The sequence below is a fragment of the Nothobranchius furzeri genome, chromosome 10, assembly GCF_043380555.1.
Source record: "Nothobranchius furzeri strain GRZ-AD chromosome 10, NfurGRZ-RIMD1, whole genome shotgun sequence".
In the NCBI taxonomy this organism is placed as follows: Eukaryota; Metazoa; Chordata; class Actinopteri; order Cyprinodontiformes; family Nothobranchiidae; genus Nothobranchius; species Nothobranchius furzeri.
Genome location: NC_091750.1, coordinates 35,433,137 through 35,448,131, shown reverse-complemented (window position 1 = coordinate 35,448,131; position 14,995 = coordinate 35,433,137). Strand labels below are relative to the sequence as shown.

Sequence of the window (14,995 nt, the reverse complement as noted above, 5' to 3'; positions counted from 1 at the left end):
CTGCTACCTATCTGTTCATCAGTGGTCAGGGGATTTAAGGAGCGTTGGGACAACTCATCAGTACCGGATGATACTCAGCATTGGGTAGAACTTTGCCAGCACCTAGCGCATGTCTGAAAACTTGTTTTTTTTGTGTATCTCGCCTTCCTGAGATTATCTGTCCTGTTCTCCTCCGACCTCCTCAGGAAACTTCTCCTCCACCAACCAAGCCTCCATCAGCTGCAAGAAGACTCATCGGATTCCAACCCTGTCTGCCAGTCCCATCGCTCACCCCTGACCGCCTGCTCTCCAAATCCCCACCTGCCAACTCGGACACCTCCAACTCTGGTACTCAGCTCCCAGCCTCACCTGACTCTCGCTCTACCAGCTCAGCCAGCCGTGACTTGCCCACCCCTCTCAGCCTTACCAACAACCAGGAAACTGTAAGCTACAAACTCATTTCTTTCACGGTCAAACCTGCATATACTCACTCCAGTCTCTGTTCTAGAACCCCACCGGAACCATCGGATCTCAGACCATCATCTCCTTCATACATTATAATAAACCTTTTTACTTACCTTTGTCTCCGTGCATGATTCTGCATGTCGTGGGTCAAAAAACTGCAGCCCAGCATGACAACAGCCCACGGTCCCCAAAACAACTATTTGCGTCTTTTTGTCATTTAAAGTGAGAAGGTTCAATTGTAGCCAGTTTTTAACATATTTTAATCAATTCAGTAATTTGTCAAACGATGGCCTTCGAGAATGTAGTGGGAAATATGTCTGCACATCGTCCGCAAAGAAGTGATACGAGATGCCATGCTTATGAAAGATTGCACCAAGAGGCAACAGGGAGTTGTCCTCCTGCTGAAGGTGGAAATGCACCTGCGCTTTCTCTAGTTTCCGTCCGAGTTCTCTGTCTTCATTTTTTCTCGATCTAGATTAAAAGTGTAGCTTTTGTTTTGTAAATTTCTTCAGTCAGGCTTCTTCTTCTTAGGAAGGATTGGACCCCAAACCCAAACACAGAGACCGGGATCAGCTTACAGAAGTGTGCATCAACAAAAATGGTTCGATGCAAAAGGATAGTCCAAACGCCTTTTTCTTCTTCCCTTTCTTCCTCTCTTCCTTTCAATCAATCAATCATTTATTTTGAAATAATACAGCACAATGCTTAAAAACCAAAATCATACAATCTGGCTTCTGCGCAGCAAAGTATAGTTAACTTAAATCGTGCTACGCAACAAGAAATGTGGAACATTAATGCAGAAGGAAAAAAACCTTATTAAACCTCACCTCACTTTATCCAAATCATAATATTTTAACAGTTCTTACTATTTTTCTACTTAAGCTAGGGTGACCATACGTCCTCTTTCCCCCGGACATGTCCACTTTTCACTCTCTGTCCGGGGCATCCGGGGGGGTTTCCTACATGGATCAAAATGTCCGGTTTTTCATCCGGGAGCAGGGATCGAATTATGGGGGCTAGATATCTTTCAGGAAAAGATCCATTTTCTACCTATATTACAATATTTATGGACTCTCAGCGTAGCGGGGTTCTGGTGAGCGGAGAGGACGCAGAGCGCTGATCGTTGGTGCGCCCGCTGCGTCCGGCACACGATGCATTCTGAAAACATTATTATTTAATATCTGTTTATATCCTGTGGTACTCTGTCTTTTACTCGTTCCTGGCGCGCTCAGGTCAGGAGATCCCTTTGATCAGTCAAAAGTAACCGATGAGGTGAAAAAGTCAGAATCCAGGCAGCAGTTTTTTTAAAGAGGAGATGCAGGAAGATGAGAGACAGACAGGAAAATAGTTGAATTAAAACAAGAAAACAAAGTAAAATGTAGGTAGATTTATCTCCACTACACGTGTTTACCTGTATAAAACAATAAGTTATACACATGTCATATTTATACATCTGATACAATTCAGATCACCTTCAACACTCAGTCACACACCCAGGGCCCTTTCAAGGCACTTTGGGTGTCAAGGCAAACCGGAACACCGCCCGACGTGGTTTGTGTGGTGTTGCCATGTGTGACGTCATCAGTAGGCACAGATCTGTCCTCTTTTTTGGAAATGGAAATATGGTCACCCTAACTTAAGTTTTTTCAACAACAATGATTGATAATCACATGTGCATCATGCACCCATGCTTACATACAAGTATAGTTTGTTAACGGGTTTGACATAGGTAAAAACTGTTGTACTACACTTACAAGAGAGAAGAAAATACTTCCCTGCCACATATCTCCGGATAAATCACAGATGTGATGCTCCCAAAAACTATAGATGTGGAGCGTCACTCAGAGGAGTCTAGTGATAACCAGACTGGGACTGCATGGGTCACTGTAGAAAGTACTCGGGACAAAGGAGAACGTTCTCAGGGTGCTTGGAGCAGCAAGCAGCAGACTGTTGATGAGCACGCTGCTGAATCAGGACCACTGGGCTACAGATGGCTGATCTGGAGAGGTGAGAAGGGCTGTAATTCATAGATATGTACAGAAACATATGTATATATGTGTTTATATCATCGACGTATATATACGGTATACATACATATCTATGCTGTAATTCATGTGTTCCGCGTTAGAACGGCAGGGGGCAGCGATGCGCCTTACCTGCCATTCAAAAGAAGAAGAGGCTCTGTTTCCATGGTAACCCGAGACCGCACCGGAGCGGAGCGCCGATTGGGCCAACCAGCCGGAGCGGTTACGAACAACAGTCAAGACTTGCCGGTCACCGGGAAGATGATCGGTGTAAAAATTATGGTACTACACTTCCTCGGGTACGGCAGCAGGTAAGCTGTAGCGCCCACTCTCGCGGGAACTCCCGCGAGAACTACAAGCTAACTGGCTAACGCTGACAACCGAACCTTGTTTACGCACAGAATCGGACCGGTTCGGACCAGACCGCTGCTTTTCATCAGTTACGTGAATCTACCAGAGTCGAAATAGAACAATGAAAGTAAAACCATCCAACAGGGTTAGTTTCAGAGATTAGTCTGATCCCAAAAACCCGACATCTGTGATTAACCACAACCCAGACCAGGGGGGACATTCATTCATTCATTCATGAGTTCATTCAGTCCAAACACCACATCTCCAAATATGAAATGTAAACCACTAAAAGCAGGTTTCTAGTAAGACAAACGGACCCAAGTGAATCGGTCTAATTCCCAAACATCTACTTATTAAATTTGACTGCAGCTTAGACTCGGAGATTTATCTGAATTTCTTTGGGGAACACATTTTTTATTTTTGCCTTGGATGCATCTGATGGATCAAGTCCAGCTTTTACATTATTAACCAATCTTAATATTTTCTTAGGAATCCTACGAACAGATTTGGATCCTAAATTAGGATCAGAACTGAAGCTCTAAGTTTTATTCACTGATTTTTTTTTTTTTTCAGGAATTGTGAATGAAGTGTGGACGCGGGGAAACATCTGGGTGTCTCAGAAGCAGGTTAGGAACAAAAATTACCTGGTAACAGGATTCAGAGTTATGGTTCAGGGACAGCAGGACTCTGTGTGATGCGTTCAGGGACATCAAAACTCTGTGTGATGCATTCATGGACAGCAGGACTCTGTGTGATGCGTTCAGGGACAGCAGAACTCTGTGTGATGCGTTCAGGGACAGCAGAACTCTGTGTGATGCATTCAGGGACAGCAGAACTCTGTGTGATGCGTTCAGGGACAGAAGGACTCTGTGTGATGCCTTCAGGGACAGCAGAACTATGTGTGATGCGTTCAGGGACAGCAGACTCTGTGTGATGCATTCAGGGACAGCAGGACTCTGTGATGCGTTCAGGGACAGCAGGACTCTGCGTGATGCGTTCAGGGACAGCAGAACTCTGTGTGATGCGTTCAGGGACAGAAGGACTCTGTGTGATGCGTTCAGGGACAGCAGAACTCTGTGTGATGCGTTCAGGGACAGAAGGACTCTGTGTGATGCCTTCAGGGACAGCAGAACTATGTGTGATGCGTTCAGGGACAGCAGACTCTGTGTGATGCATTCAGGGACAGCAGGACTCTGTGATGCGTTCAGGGACATCAAAACTCTGTGATGCATTCATGGACAGCAGGACTCTGTGTGATGTGTTCAGGGACAGCAGAACTCTGTGTGATGCGTTCAGGGACAGCAGAACTCTGTGTGATGCGTTCAGGGACAGAAGGACTCTGTGTGATGCCTTCAGGGACAGCAGAACTCTCTGTGATGCATTCAGGGACAGCAGAACTCTGTGTGATGCCTTCAGGGACAGTAGGACTCTGTGTGATGCATTCAGGGACAGCAGAACTCTGTGTGATGCATTCAGGGACAGTAGGACTGTTCTTTGGTAAATTTCTTTTTCTGATCCTTTGTGACTGTTCTCACCTGGGCAGGTGTCAGCTATGCTTCATCTGCCCCTGCTGGTAACGGCTCAGGTGGACCTGGTCCTGGTTCTGGTCTCTCTGCTGGCCTTCTGGAGCAGACTGGGCCAGCTGAACTACCCCAGCTCAGTGGTGTGAGTATGACAGGAGCCTTTGAGACCCGAGTCCACTCGTCGTGTGATGTCTTGTCTCTGTGAGCAGGTTTGACGAGGTCTACTATGGACAGTTTGTGTCTCTCTACATGAAGAGAGTCTTTTTCATGGACGACAGTGGACCGCCGCTTGGTCACATGATCCTGGCCCTTGGAGGTTGGTTACCATGGTGATGGTGGTGCTACACTCTGTGTTCAACATCTTGATCCATAAGCTTCGCCTGATCTTCCAGGGTACCTGGGGGGCTTCGATGGGAACTTTGCGTGGGACAGAATCGGAGCAGGTACCAACAGAAACCAGTTTAAACCAGTTCGGAAAGCTGTTTAAATTTGAAAGTCCACACATTGAATTCTCAGATTTACTGTAATTGTAACTAGTACGTCGGTACTGAGGGTGGAACGTACGGACTGCTGCACATGGAGACGTGGAGGGAGGAAGCGGGCTTCGGAGTCGAGTCTGTTTCCGGTTCAAACCTGATCATGGTCGCATGCAGCAGCACGTTGTGGGCATCCTTTTTTGCAGATGTCCACAACTCAAACTCAAATATATGCAGATTTCAAAAGGACAACTCTTGAGTGATGGCTGCACAGTGGCGCGGTGGTTAGCGCTGAAGCCTTGCAGCTATAAGGTCCCGGGTTTGAATCCCGGCCTTGGGTCTTTCTGAGTTTGCATGTTTTTCCTGTCCATGCGTGGGTTCTCTCTGGGCGCTCTGACTTCCTCCCACCGTGCAGTCATGTGACCATTAGGTTGACTGGCCTCTCTGAGTTGTCCTTAGGAGTGTGTGTGGATGGTTGCTTGTCCTGAGTGTCTCTGTGCTGCCGTCCGACGGACTGTCCAGGGTGTGCCCAGCCCGTTTTCCCGTATGAGTAGGAAGAGTGGGGAGGGCCAGAATCTAAGGTGGATTTTAAAACATGGACATTTTCAAAAATGGTGATTTAGTGTTCGCTCATCGCCACGGTTACTGTGTTTTGGACACACAATACAAGCGCCATCCCATCCGTTTTAAATGGAGTGTGTGCGTTTGTTTCATGCCACAGAGTATCCCAGCGGTGTGAACGTGTGGAGTCTGCGGCTGCTGCCGGCTCTCTGTGGAGCGCTGTGTGTTCCTCTGGGTTACCTGCTCACCCTGCAGCTGGGCTTCTCTCACCTGTCCGCTCTGGGAGCTGCGCTGCTGCTTCTCCTGGGTGAGTGTGTGAAGGGCTAACACGTCACACACAAACAGGACTGTAATGATCTGGTCAGCAGACTTTCAGGGACTTTTTTTTTATCATTTCAGAAAACTCTCTGATCGTCCAATCACGTTTCATGTTACTGGAGTCAGTTCTCATCTTCTTCATTCTACTGGCTTTCTTCTCATACCTGCGCTTCCACAATGCCCTCAACACGTAAGTTCTGCCCGTGGCCTTTGACCCCTTCCTCTGCTCCCAGCTGCTGCCAGCAGGGGGCGTGGCCCTTCCACCTGCCTGGCCCTGGTCTGAAGCTCCTCTTCCTCCTTAGCTCCTGGTCCAGGTACAGCTGGCTCCTCCTCTCCGGCATCTCCTGTGCTGCATCTGTCGGGTGAGAAACGATCGGGACGTTGCGTGAAAACCTTAGCGTGTTTCCTGTAGTCGGCGCTTTTAACGTTTTTAACATGTTGAAGTGGGTTTTAACGAGGTGAAAACATTTACGTGTGATGTGTGCGCCGTCAGGGTGAAGTACATGGGCGTGTTCTCTTACCTGCTGCTGCTGGGTGTGGCCTGCGTACACACCTGGAGCCTGATTGGTGACCGAGCCGCCAGTCACGTGAGTGCTGCGTCACACTGAGCACGCTCAGAACAGAATGACTGAAACAAACAGGGTTCCGTGACCCTGTGGCTGCTGACGGAACACGCTCTGGTTCTGTGTTTTGTTTCTCTGCAGCTGAGTGTGTTTGTTCAGTGTGTGTCCAGAGTTGTGTGTTTGCTGGTAGTTCCGGTTCTGCTCTACGTGTTCTGGTTCTACATTCATCTGAGTCTGCTGAACCGCAGCGGACCGCATGACCAGCTAATGAGCTCCGCCTTCCAAGCAAGCCTGCAGGTAACCACGCCCACTCATAACTTTTCCAAAGCTTTACCGCAGCTCAGCATCTAAGGGCGTCTGTAAAGTGAGAGGAACTTTTCAACAGGCGAGTTGGCGCTGTGTAGCCTCCAGAAATGGTCGGTTTTCATCTGCAGGGTGACCTCTTCAGTATCTGGTCATGTGGAGACGAGTCTTAACTGGTGCCTTCAGTCTGCTCTCTCTCCAGCTTCCTCTTATCTAAGGCCGTCTTACGTCCCCTCCTGAAGGTCTAGGAGGATGAGGGGACTAACACAAGAAAATAGGTGCAGGTGTGTAAGAGTGGATAAAGGACGAGGGGGGGTTTGAGTAAAAACAAAAGGATTTATTAACAAAGGGTGTCCGTGTCTGAACGGCAAAATAAGGCTTAACAGTAACGGTGCAAAATAAGGTGGAAACTGAAAACATAAGCAGACTAACTGCTTATGATAAAGGCTCTCCGCCTAACTTAGCTTAACCACCAAAATGAAAATATTCCCGGCTCAGAAGTCCAAATGGGGATAACAACCACCAACACAAGAAAACTGACCCTAGGTCAGTTAAATCCTACTAAAAAGGATAATTAAGCCCAACCCCTATGGAAAACAACCCGTAGCCAGCAACACAAAAGGTTTATCCTTAGCAAGGCGTGTGAAACACGCTCAGAAGGAACCCAGGCTAGTCCTGGATCTCCAGCAGCAACCTTAAACCCGATTGGTAACGGTAGCCAAAGTGTCCGTGAGCTAGGGAGAATCTCCGGCTAATCCAGGATCTCCTCGACGTCTGCTGCGTTCCTCCTTTTAAGCCTGTTGGCCGCTTGATAGCTGATGAAGATCAGCTGCTGTCTCTGCTGGCGTGCCTCTCTCCACGGTCCTGAACTGGCGCTGGGGAGTGAGCAGGCCACTCCTGGCGCTGTCCCTGGTGCTGGATCTTTTGCAGCGGAGACAAAAGGCTCAGGTTGGGATGAGAGGACGGACCGAGGGGGCGAGGGTCGTCACAGGCCGCTTAGCTTCACAGAACAAGAAGGATGAACTTTCATAATTATATCATAAATACTGATGAAATGGAATGAACAATGTGGTTAAATGAAATGTTTTGATTAATCTGTGCTTAGATTAATAAGGATGAAATGAATATGTGACCCATACATTTAATCAGCGCACTGACTGGACGAGACACAGTCACCATATCTCCATGACGCAGGTTAAAGTTAACGTCACATAAACCAGCATCTTCATATCTGAGAGGAGGTGTGTTCTGAGGTTTGTTGGTAAAATCCATTTGCATGTCAAATTCTGGTTGGCCAGGTAAATCATAATGTAGGTTAATGAAACTAAAATCCCTTCCCGGGGTGAGCCGGTTTAGCCTAACTCTGACTGGCCGTTGGAGGAAGCCTCTGCTCCCATCGCATGTTCGACGAGCTGTCAAAAACCTGTTGCACGCTACAGATGACCGCAAACGGCTCCTGCAGAACAAAGCTGAACCAGCTCCGACTCCTTAACTCATTCACTGCCGGCCGTTTCCTCATCGCTAACGGCCTTCGCTGCCAGCGTTTCTCACCGTTTTTACTGTTTTTTTAAGAGTGACAGAACGTTGCGCGCTAGCATGATGTCGATGCCAAAACAACCTAAACAAAGAGGAGGCTCACCTCTTACATCAGGAAGAAGCCGTGTGTTTCGAGCGTTATCCGTTCTTTCATAATCCGTTGTTGAATAGTGATCGGCAGACGCTTCTCCGGTTCGCGCCTCACTTTTTTTACAGGAACGGCCCAAAATGATCTCCAAACACATGGATGTGTTGCTTCCTGATTATGTGATCTGTGATGTGTGCGGATGAAGATCGGCTTCAGGGCTGAGATGTTTGTTCTCTCAGCGCGGGGGCTCGTTCCGATGCTCAAACAATAAAAAAATGCAGATGACTACTTTAGTCGTCATTGGCAGTGAATGAGTTAAGAGTCCTGCATAGATATAAATAACGACCTGTCGTGACCTGGAGACATCTCGAGACCGGTCAAGTCGGCACTGCGGTTCCTTCTACGAACTTCGGTACCTTTGGGGGTCCACGGACTTCCACACATTCCGCATCTACCACGCGGGTCTTCGAAGGATGCGTAGACTCGGCAGATTGCGTCTGATCTGGCTTTATGAACCATCACTATAGTTATAGCAGACCCTCCCACTCAGAACTCAGTTCCTCCAGATACGAGGGTTCTGATGACATCACATTCTGTCCACTTAGATTCATTCATCACATAAAGTGTTTCTAGTTGTCATGTTTTTAATTGTTTAGAAAATAAATGTCTTACTTTTTATAAACCTGACTCTCTGAATTAATACGAAGTGTGTTACGATCCCTGAATAAACAAAGAATCCTAATTCTTCTGGTTAAACATTCAAAGACCAATCAGACTGGATTTCCATATTTATATAGACATTCACATCTTATTGGTCGAATGTAGTGTAGCATATTGCGCTTAAAAAGCACCTAAAATACATACGTATGCTAACTCTACAGCTGTATTCAGTGGGTTGTCGGTTCGAACCCATGCTCAGCCGCTCACACACGCGATGTGAAGACAAACACACATGCATACAGGCATTGTACAGAAGCCACCGGTACCTGCAACATCCAGCAGCCTGGTCTGAAGGACACAATGACTGAGAAGCACAAGGCGGTTATGCGTGGGGCCCTGAACTCCGCAACTGTGGCCCCGTGCAGTCAGAGGGCCACGATGAGATGAGATGAGATGGTTGTGCCGTTGGAGGACACAGCCGTGTTTCTGGCTGGGTCTGTGCTCCCACTCCACCAGGATGAGTCATCGGAGTTTGCCCTGTTTCCCAGCACAGCCTCAGAAGCATGGAGGCTCCAGGAGACTGCTGATCGATCATCGATTGATTCCTTGTATGTTTGTTTGTTTGTTTGTTGTAGGGGGGTCTCTCCAGGATCACTCAGGGTCAGCCTCTTGAGGTTTCTTACGGAAGTCAGGTGACTTTAAGAAGCGTCAGCTCCCATCCACTCCCATGTTGGCTTCACTCTCACAAAGCCAACTACCCAATCAGGTGCTGCCAGATCACTCACCCAGCAGCCAATCAGAAGCCTGTGAGGGAGAGTCGGTGTTTGATCGTTTTCAGTTTTTTCTTGTGTTCAGGTATGAAAACGGACGGGGGAGCTCCCACCAGCAGCAGGTCACCTGTTACCCCTTTAAAGATGTCAACAACTGGTGGATCGTCAAACACCCGGGCAGGTAGGTCTTCTGGCGTAGGCAGATCTGCCCTCGGTCCTGTTTTAGTTGGAGCTCCTGTTTAACGGGCGTCTGTCGTTGAGGCAGGCAGGAGCTGGTGGTTGATACCCCTCCACAACCTGTCCGCCACGGTGATGTCATCCAGCTTGTTCATGGGATGACCTCACGCTTTCTCAACAGGTAAACACCTCACTTGCTGTGATGTCATAGTGCACGATCAGAGGAGGAGCAGGTGCTGTCTGGTGTTTCCAGGTGAAATGCCGTTCCCTCTGAGCGTGTTAGTTCTATTGTTTTGTGTCACAGTCATGACGTGGCGGCTCCCATGAGTCCTCACGCCCAGGAGGTTTCTGGATACGTGGACTTCAACGTCTCGATGCTGGCTCAGAACCTGTGGAGGGTGGTGAGTCCAGCTAACCCCCACATCCACACAGTCAATGAGGGCGTTGCTCTGGTCAGCTGTGGGGAAGAGGGAGATGAGTTGAAAAGGCAAAGCTCTCAATTTGGGTCTGTGTTCCAATGCTGACCTTTGACCATTAGACAGGATCCCCTCTGAAATGAGCTTCCTCCATAGGGTTCACCCCAAAGGAGGAGGATAGGGGCTTCGTCATCTGAGGGTAACACAGAGTAGAACCAGGGGTTAGCTGACCGGGAGGCCTCCTGGTTACTTCCCTCTGAGAAGACCCAGAGCATTCTAGCGGAACGCCCTTTTTTGGCCATGAAACACCCTGGAAGCCCCCAGAAGAACCTGGGTGATGCTCTTGGACCTGTTTGCCCCACAAGCTGACCTCAGATGAGCATAAGAAAAAGAACGGATGGGTAGCCTACCTGTCTGACTGTCCTACTGGCCGACAGACTGTGTGTCTGTCTGTTCAGGACGTCTCAAACAGAGGAGCGGAGTCCGAGGTCTGGAAGACAATCCTGTCTGACGTTCGATTGGTTCACGTCAACACATCAGCTGTCCTGAAGGTACCTACAGACAGTTCCCTGATCAGAAAAACCATAGAAGAGCACATTTGGTCCATCTAGCTCAGGTGTGTGTGTGTGCGTGTGTGTGTGTGTGTGTGTGTAGCTGAGTGGCGTGTCCCTTCCAGATTGGGGTTTCCACCAGTTGGAGGTGGTAGCAGAACGACTCAAGCTCGGTTCTGGCTGGACCGTGGAGGAGCACCGATATGGAACCAGTATGACTCAGACCTTCCTCATGTGGTTTCCTGAGAAACGACAGATCAGAACAAACCAATCTGGACCTCCGCTGGTCTTAAAGTTCAGAAGGTCCAACGTTAGATGATTAAAACAAAAACAGAGCACACAACCAGTTCATCTCAAGCAAACCAAAACGTCTCCAGAACAAGAACGACGTGAGAGACTGAACAGAGGATTTCTGTTGCACCACCGGGACCGGTTCTGTGCTCTGGTCCACTTTTAGTACCCAGAGTAACAACCAGTCAAGCAGTTCTTGTCTAGGTCCAGATGTGGTTCTGGTGTCGGGTCGGCTCCAGCAGCACTCTAACCTTCCCATAATGCCTCCCTCACCTGCAGGTCAGGAGCAGAAAGAGCGGGAGGCGGAGCTTCATTCTCCCACTCACATTGATGTCAACAGGAAGATCTCCTTCTGGGCCAAGTTCCTGGAACTCCAGGTATGACCTTGAAGGCATCACTACTGCATCGTCCAACCAGACTCACTCTGATAACGTCATGTTGTGATGTCACTGTAGTGGAAGATGCTGACTGTGAAACAAGAAGAGTCCGAGCACAAATACAGCTCCACCCCCTTGGAGTGGGTCACCATGGAAACCAACATAGCTTACTGGCTGCACACTTCTACTAATGTAACACACATGCACGCATGCACACACACACACATATGAGTCTGGTTCTGGTCTCTGATTCGCTGTCTGTGCTTCAGGCTCAAATTCATCTGATTGGTAACCCTGTTTCATGGGGAGTGGCCAACTTCAGCCTGCTAGCCTATCAGCTGCTGGCAGCTGTGTACCTGTTGAGGAGAAGGCGGGGCCTCAGAGACCTCCCTGATGGTAGAGATCTTCTTCAGTCCTGGTTCTGATGTCAGGGTGGTTCTGATCTGTGCTGACTGTGTGTGTGTGTGTGTGTGTGTGTGCGTGCGTGCGTGCGTGTGTGTGTGTGTGTGTGTGTGTGTCCAGGTGTGTGGGAGCGTTTTGTGTTTCTAGGCTGTGTGTGTGTTGGTGGATGGGCGGTGAACTTTGTCCCCTTCCTGCTGATGGACCGAACCCTCTTCCTCTACCACTACCTGCCTGCACTGACCCACCTGTACTTACTGACCCCCGCCCTGCTGGAGCACATACACACTCATCTGTTCAGGTATACACACACAGACACACACACACTAACTACAGTATAGCCTGTAGAACAGTGAGCAATCAGGATGTAGGAGACATCCATACTCTCAGAAACTATTTTCAACATTCAAAACTCTGCTCAACCCTCCGTCTCCACCTCCTACCAACAATCTATCAGCTGACACCTTTGCCTCATTCTTCACTGACAAAGTGGTGCTATAAGCAAACAGTTTACTCTACTGGCCACTCCTGAACATTCGCTACCACAAAGTCCTTCCAGCCCAACCATCTCAAGCCCTGCTGCTTAATTTTCCTCTTTTTCCCCTCTCACTGAGAACTGTGTGCCCAAGCTTCTCACGTGCAGCCGCCCTACTACATGCCCACTCAACCCCATTCCGACTAAGCTGCTCCAAGCTATTGCTCCTACAGCAGCCGCAGCAGTCACACATGTGATCAACGCTTCACTGACATCTGGTACATTTCCCACCTCTCTCAAGCATGCTCAAGTTAAACCGCTGCTAAAAAAAACATCTCTTCCTCCAAATCATGTGGAGAACTACCGACCTATCTCTCTCCTCCCTTTCTGTCCAAAATCATTGAAAGGGTGGCTTTCAAGCAGATCACAGAGTACCTCTCACAAAACTGTCTGCTTGACCCTTACCAATCTGGGTTCAAGAAGGGCCGCTCCACTGAAACTGCTCTGTTAGCAGTGACTGAATCCTTAAAAGAAGCTGGAGCGACTGCCAAATCCTCAGTGCTTATCCTGCTCGACTTATCGGCTGCATTTGACACTGTCAACCATGGCTTCATTTTGTCCACACTCTCTAGCATGGTCATCACAGAGAAAGCACACGCCTGGTTTGAATCATAGGGACGATCACAGGACGATCATTCGGTGTATCTTGGCTTGGACAATCCTCTACCGTGCACCATCTTGCCACAGAAGTACCCCAGGGCTCTGTACTAGGACCTCTTCTCTTTGCCATAAACACCACCTCACTGGGTGAGATCATTCGATCACATGGCTTCTCCTACCACTGCTATGCAGACGACACCCAGCTCTATCTGTCATTTCCACCGGACGACCACACTGTCTCTGCACGAATATCAAACTGTCTCTCTGACATATCAAAATGGATGAAATCCCACCATCTCCAACTCAACCTCTCTAAAACTGAACTACTTGTCGTCCCAGCAAAACCATCCATACAGCACAATATCTCAATCCAAAATGACTTCCTATCTCTGGCTCCTTCAAAGGCAGTTCGAAATCTGGGTGTTGTGATTGATGAACACCTGACCTTTAAAGATCATGTTGCCTCTGTTGCTCGTTCATGCCGTTTTGTGCTGTATAACATACGAAAGATCAGACCATACCTAACACAACATGCCACCCAGCTCCTGGTGCAATCTACTGTCATCTCCCGCCTCGATTACTGCAACGCCCTTCTAACTGGTCTTCCAGGCTGTACTGTGAGACCTCTTCAAATGGTCCAGAACGCAGCGGCACGTCTGGTCTTCAATCAGCCAAAAAGAGCACACGTCACCCCTCTGTTCATTGAGCTCCACTGGCTACTGCTAGCAGCACGCATCAAATTCAAATGGCTAACACTAGCATACAAAGTCCGAGATGGTACGGCTCCCATCTACCTGAATCCTCTTGCAAAGGCTTACGTCTCGGCCCGGCCGCTCCGGTCATCACAGGATGGTCGGCTAGCAGTGCCTACACCACGCTCAGGACAATCCAGACTCTTCTCATGCATCGTTCCACAAATGTGGATTGACCTTCCAAGCACTACCAGAACAAGAGCTTCCTTTTCAATTTTCAAGAAACTCCTGAAGACCCTGCTCTTCAGAGAGCATCTTCTAAACTAGCACCCTCCCTGCACCAGTACTGTCCACTCCTTGTTCCCTCCTCTCCATGATTGATGTCAAGTTGTTGTTATTTTTGTTGTTAGCCTCAAGGGCAACATGCCGATTATCACTTGTAAGTCGCTTTAGACAAAAGCGTCTGTTAAATACATAAACATGAACATCCGCACAGAAACAGACCCATGGGCAGGATGAGAAATGGTCCCGTGGACCTCTCAGACCTTCTAAAGTCCAGACATGTTTCTGAAGTCTTTCCACTTCTCTCTCTCTAAATCAGACAAAACCACCTTCAAATATTTTTATTTCATCCATTTTCAATAGTTTAGCTGCTTCCTGTGGGTGGAGTGGTGCGGGTGGGGGCTTGTCTGGGATTCAAACTAAGTCTGTTTCTCTGCAGCAGTGTAACATGCCAACGAGCACTGTGTGTGTGCACATCAGCTGTTCTGGTTTCTATCTTCCTGTCCTGTCGGACCTTCTGCCCGCTGACCTACGGCATCCCTGAACTGTCAGCCAATCAGCTGCAGGCACTAAAGTGGAGAGACAGCTGGGACATTCTGTACCGCCGCCGCTAAAGACACCAAGTCCCAGAGACCGATTAAGACACTCAGAGACTCACCAAGACCTGGATGGACTCCGTGGGACCCGAAGAGTAACAATGCACCATCATCTGTGTCAATGATGATGACATTTGGGGAGGAGCTTCAGTCATGTGACCTTTGAAGTCTGATTACAAATTAAATCTCAGTATTTAAATTGTGTATTTTACTGATTTCATCCAGAGAGACTTTCTGTTTGCAGATCAGATCTGATGAGTAAAATAAAACTCGTTTTGTTTCAATTTCATTTATTGTGTTCATTTTGTTTATAAAATACTGGAATGTTTAAGGTCATGCATGCTGGAGGCTTTTCCTGGGGGATTCAGAGCATCTGGACGAAAAGGGAAGGCAAGATGAGCTGCTGGCTTCATTATAAGTCGGTTTGGACGAAAGCCTCTGCTAAATACATAAGAATAAGGC

General features: G+C 48.3%; 1 protein-coding gene and 1 long non-coding RNA gene across 3 annotated transcripts; one reads left to right on the top strand and one right to left on the bottom strand.

Moving 5' to 3' along the window:
- Nucleotides 1-2,635: 2,635 nt before the first annotated feature.
- On the top strand, nucleotides 2,636-14,822 carry pomt1 (protein-O-mannosyltransferase 1). Of its 2 annotated transcripts, XM_015960463.3 has the most exons (21): nucleotides 2,636-2,779; nucleotides 3,393-3,445; nucleotides 4,363-4,484; nucleotides 4,552-4,658; nucleotides 4,735-4,785; nucleotides 5,540-5,686; nucleotides 5,779-5,887; nucleotides 6,000-6,059; nucleotides 6,191-6,284; nucleotides 6,402-6,557; nucleotides 9,483-9,613; nucleotides 9,703-9,798; nucleotides 9,883-9,975; nucleotides 10,099-10,195; nucleotides 10,669-10,761; nucleotides 10,865-10,973; nucleotides 11,332-11,429; nucleotides 11,508-11,621; nucleotides 11,699-11,825; nucleotides 11,952-12,129; nucleotides 14,377-14,822. In XM_015960463.3, exons 3-21 carry the CDS (start codon nucleotides 4,372-4,374, stop codon nucleotides 14,549-14,551), a joined length of 2,148 nt encoding a protein of 715 aa, XP_015815949.3. In that variant the 5' UTR covers nucleotides 2,636-2,779; nucleotides 3,393-3,445; nucleotides 4,363-4,371; the 3' UTR covers nucleotides 14,552-14,822. The 2 variants fall into 2 exon arrangements, with proteins under 2 accessions (XP_015815949.3, XP_070411675.1); XM_070555574.1 differs by lacking the exon at nucleotides 4,735-4,785.
- Nucleotides 10,122-10,745, bottom strand: LOC129152391 (uncharacterized). The gene is made up of 3 exons (XR_008558987.2): nucleotides 10,621-10,745; nucleotides 10,320-10,403; nucleotides 10,122-10,251 (listed from the first exon to the last, which is right to left on the bottom strand). It is a non-coding gene; the product is annotated as an uncharacterized lncRNA (long non-coding RNA).
- Nucleotides 14,823-14,995: the final 173 nt, after the last annotated feature.